The 4836-nt window shown below is 40.6% G+C and overlaps 1 protein-coding gene across 1 annotated transcript; it reads right to left on the reverse strand.

Annotated features, from left to right (window-relative positions):
• Positions 1-306: 306 nt before the first annotated feature.
• Positions 307-4669, reverse strand: LOC101306136 (putative disease resistance RPP13-like protein 1-like). The gene is made up of 2 exons (XM_004299558.1): positions 1685-4669; positions 307-641 (listed from the first exon to the last, which is right to left on the reverse strand). The coding sequence occupies exon 1, from the start codon at positions 4536-4538 to the stop codon at positions 1692-1694; it is 2847 nt and encodes a 948-aa protein (XP_004299606.1). The 5' UTR covers positions 4539-4669; the 3' UTR covers positions 307-641; positions 1685-1691.
• Positions 4670-4836: the final 167 nt, after the last annotated feature.

Genomic DNA, 4836 nt, shown 5'->3' on the forward strand with positions numbered 1-4836 from the left:
TCTCTCTCTCAATCTGAGATCATGACCCATCTTTCTTTACTCAAATTCTTTGCCTTTTTCGGTGCTTTTCAGGGATGGACAGATCACAGATGTGATAATGATGTTGCCATATGAGTCTGGAAGTTATTGTTGCGTACCATTCAAGTGGATCCATCTCTGTCTTTGCAAAAAGTTCTGAATTTTCCTCCGTCTAAATTATGTTTTTTGGTAGATTTTTGGAGTACAGAATTGATTCGCACATCCCATTGCTAGTTCCACAAAGACCAATAAGTTATTGGCAATAACACACATCAAATGATAAGCAATTCCACACTCGTCGGAACTCGGAAATATGACAAACATTACAACCACAAAAGAGAAATGACATAACAGAAATTATCCATCACAATACGTGACTTATTAATTTAAGACAAAATATCAGGAATAAAACGAAACACCTTTCTCCAACTCTCCAAGTACAATCATCATCAATCATGGACAAACTTCAAAGCCTTTTAAGAGGTTATTACCTATCAATTTGTAAACTGGGAATAACGGTTCATCTGAACGTCTTTTTGCAACGTCTTGAGCCTCATGCTCTCCCAAACCAAGCGTTGGTGAAACATTGCCATAAATTTCCTGTTCCGGTGGTTTCTCAGAACCTAGACACGACAAAACGCAGCACATTACAAGTCAGAAATCAACACGATGAAAAGTACTTGGTGCCATATCATAAACAGTATCAACCGAGTCATTCTGGAAAGCCTTGCGAGTAACAATAGGCAAACACCAAATAAAACAGGAGAAATCCAAGAGCATAGATTTCCATGTAAAACGATGAATTTCCATAGATATATTAAAAAAATTATGATTTCGTTACCAAAAGAACAGAAATCATACAACAAGGCCAGCTCTAAAAGACTACATTGTGATTCCATATTTCCATTGGTGATGGACCAAATAAATTTCAGAAACTTCAGGCCATAAACCTTTCATGCAATCTATTTGGTGAGCTAGTTTACAATTCAGCAGTGTGGTGTCTTAAGTGATACTTATGCTGACTCAACAATTAATCAATCTCACAAAGAGAATGAGCAACTATCTGAAGGTAGATTACTCTCATGCTATACACAGTTTATACTTTACACAAACAGACATAAAATGGGGACACCCTCACCCTGGCTATCCCACAATGCAGGTTATTGATTGAGACCTTTCAACTTTTACAACTTGCTTCAAAGATTATTGCGGCAAAAAGTGAAAATCAAAATAAGTTAACTCGCAAAAGTGTGAGGCATTTCAGACCTATTAGAATATGTGAAGTACCAGAGAAGGAAGACCATTACTGAAAGTGTGAGCCTGTGAGGCACTTCAGAGATCTGTCTAACTTTACAGCAACATCAAATTAACCATACTACTATCGGCCACATAAAGCATGTAAAACATTACTAGTAGTGCACTGCCATCAAAGGAAGAAGCCCTTTGAAAAGGCCTGCAGGCGGCAAGTTCAAGCCCTGCCGTGCTTATATTCAACACGGGTTCAAACTTCAAACAGAACCTGATTTCCATGTTTTAGATGCAGAGAAAAAAGAGAATCAAAGCATGAAATGTATTCATGCTGAAGTAGACAAGCTGGAAATTAAGAACTATATAAATTAGAAACATAACGACAATTTTAGTTAACAGCTTAATGCATGTCCAGTACCTGAACATCACGATTGAATTATTCCATCATCAGTCTCTATGTGGCGAACATGGCTGATCTTGCTCCAATCACGTACATTCGTGGTACAGTACCGCTGCTTTAGTTTGTCACTATCCAAAATGATCAACTTTTTGAGTGATTTCGGTAGTCCTCCCTCCAATGATCGAAGCTCAGGGCAACCATCGACTTCTAACTCCTTAAGCGCAGCTAGGTTGTACAATGGAGGTAGTTTGCGAAATTCCTTGCAAGCTATAATGGTAAGCTTTCTAAGGCGAGGCATGTCAGATTCTTCCAGTCCTTCCCAAGTATTCAATGCAAGCAGTTCGCCAAATTTTAGTGTTTCCAAAGATGGAAAACCGACTTGACGAAGCCGACCATCTGAATGAAAAAATCGATCATCCACCTTTTTCAAACTTTTCATTTCTTCAATGACAAGATGTTTGATAAGAGGAAGTCCACCAAGTGAAGGAAGGAGTATACAACATCCGCAGTTCCTTAGATTAATTGTCACAAGCTTGCTAAACAATGGGTTACTCATCCAATCTGGAAATCTTGAACCGCAGTATCCCATTACCTGTAACTTTAACAAGCTAGGATGAGGTTCAAGGCCCTCAAGAACTGTTTGATCATCTGTTCCAGTTCTCTTTGGTTCCCAATGCAACTCCAATTCCTCCAAGTATTGCTTCTCTTGTAACTTAGCAGCCTTAGCTTCTTCATCATTTTTCACCTTCTCAAGCTTTCGAATGCAAATGGATCCACGGAGGCATGTCATCTCCTTCAGCTCCTCAATTGTTGTACCTCGTTCACTTCCCACTACAAAAACAGCCAGGGTCTCAAGACTAGTTAACTTCCCAACATCAACAGGCATGGAACTGACTCTACCGAGTTTGTCAAGGTCAATATGTCGTAGCTTGATCAACTTGTTTAAGTTCTCAGGCAGCTCCTCAAGATTGGAACAATTCTTTACATTGAGTCTTTCTAGCCCACGTAATTGATCTATATCCTGTGGGAACTTTATAATCAAGGTGCGGCTAACATTGAGGTGACGAAGGTGTCTCAGCATTTTAATATCTCCGGACAATTTAGAGATGCGAGTACCACTCAAGTTTAACACTCTTAAGCAAGGAAACTTCCGAAAGAAATCATCAGGAACACTTTGAAGCTTGTCTGGAGACTTGGAGAGCAACATAAAAGTCCTTAACTTCCGATACCTGTAAAACTCTTCCAACATACCTGATTCAACTTCTTCATCACAAATCGAGGAATGCCGGACATTTGTAGATACGGGCAAGACATATGGCCTAGTACCCTCACAAGCAAAGCATAAGTTGGTGGAAACTATTTTCGCCAAGTCGTGAATGAAGCCATGCATTTCGTACTTTCCTTTGCTGGGATTCTCGGATGAAACTTGAAAAAAGGACCTTGAGCACAAGTCATCGAAGTACTCTCTTCCAATGTCTTCAATTCTTCTTGTTCCTCGGGCTTGAATAAAGCCTTCAGCTGCCCACAGTTGAATCAGATCATCCCTTTGGAAGGGACGATTACGAGGGAGAAGAGAAGAATAAGCAAAACATCTTTTCAAATAAGCTGGCAACTGATCATAGCCACGTTTAAGCACTGGATAGATCATATTGTTATCTTCTGCCAAGTTCCAGAGCTCACATCTTAAGATCTCATCCCACTCCATCTCTTTTGATTTGAGACGCATGACACTTGGAATCAATTTGGCCACCAATGGAACACCTTTACACTTCTCTGCTATCTGTAGGCCACTCTTCTCACTTAGACTTGATATCAAGCCTGTATTGATAATTTCGAAACAATGTTTATCTGACAAAACACCCAAGCAATATGTACTGCTATGATCAGCAACAATGGATGAAACAACTTGGCTTCGAGTAGTTACCACAATTATGCTCCCGGGTGCTGCAGATCTAAATGGCAATTTCAAGGCATCCCAATTGATGGGATTCTCATCGCACATGCCATCTAGCACGAGCAAAAACTTCTCCTTTTCCCCTACAATCTCCTTTAATTTGAGCTGAACAGAGTCCAGACTTGACAACTGTGCAATACTAGAATCCGGAACTGTCTTCGCAGTCGACTCACATATGGATTTGGTGATCTTCAGCACATCATCGCCGAAAGAAACACTCACCCACCACATTCTGTTGGCCGTGAATTCCTTGACCACATTTTGATCATTGAAGACTAGCTGGGCAAGTGTTGTCTTCCCAATCCCAATCATACCTACTATTGAAATCACAGAAACAGCTGTATTGTTCTGCTTGTACACCAACTCCAGGATATGCTGCTTATCCTTTTCCCTTCCAACTACAGAGAGCTCATCAACCAACGAACCTCTGATAATATGAGGAGGAGCAGAAAATGTTTGAGCAAGCGTCGGTTGGCTTAGTTCTGAGATAGTGCAACCCTCCATTTCGAATGCTAAACCATTCACCGTATCCACCATCTCGCCTATCTCTTTACCGAGCTTTCCCTCAAAAGTTTTCAAATGCTTTTCCAATTTGGCGGGCCTCAATTGCTGAGAACATATCCTCTCATACTCCAAAAGAGTCTTATCCAGTAAATCATCTGCATCCAGAAGAACATTCTTGAAATCTTCGATTATGATTTGGTACGCGTTGGAGATGGAAGCCTTGTTTTCGGCATCGTCGACATGGGATTGGATCTTCAACAATCTTCTTTCCAGCTGTTGGAGCTTTTGATAGATCTCCGGGTCTCGTGCTCTCAACTTTCGATCGACTTGAACAAGTTTCTTAGCAACGTCAGGCAGAAAAGCCGACGTGATGCCAGTCCCCAATACTACAGACAGTATTTCGAGAATCAGCATGATAACAGTTGCAATTTAAGAAAAGCAAGCTTGGCTATTTGGCCATGGCAATGTATGCGGTGGTTTACACGCCGGAGAAGGCAGACTGAGTTCAATGAAAATTTAGTCTTCCTGTCCACAGAAGTCAACAAGATGGGTTTGCAATTTGCATCAACACTGTTCATAGTCTTCTCCTCTCTTTTTATTTTTTTCGCTTGGTCGAAATGGTTCTTCTATTCATTCTCCTTTTTCCTAGAATGTGCTCTATTATTGTATGGAATTGCAGTTTGGTCGCCGATGGCAGGCCACTCATTTTGTT

The sequence above is a fragment of the Fragaria vesca genome, linkage group LG5 (genome assembly GCF_000184155.1).
Source record: "Fragaria vesca subsp. vesca linkage group LG5, FraVesHawaii_1.0, whole genome shotgun sequence".
NCBI classification, from domain to species: domain Eukaryota; kingdom Viridiplantae; phylum Streptophyta; class Magnoliopsida; order Rosales; family Rosaceae; genus Fragaria; species Fragaria vesca.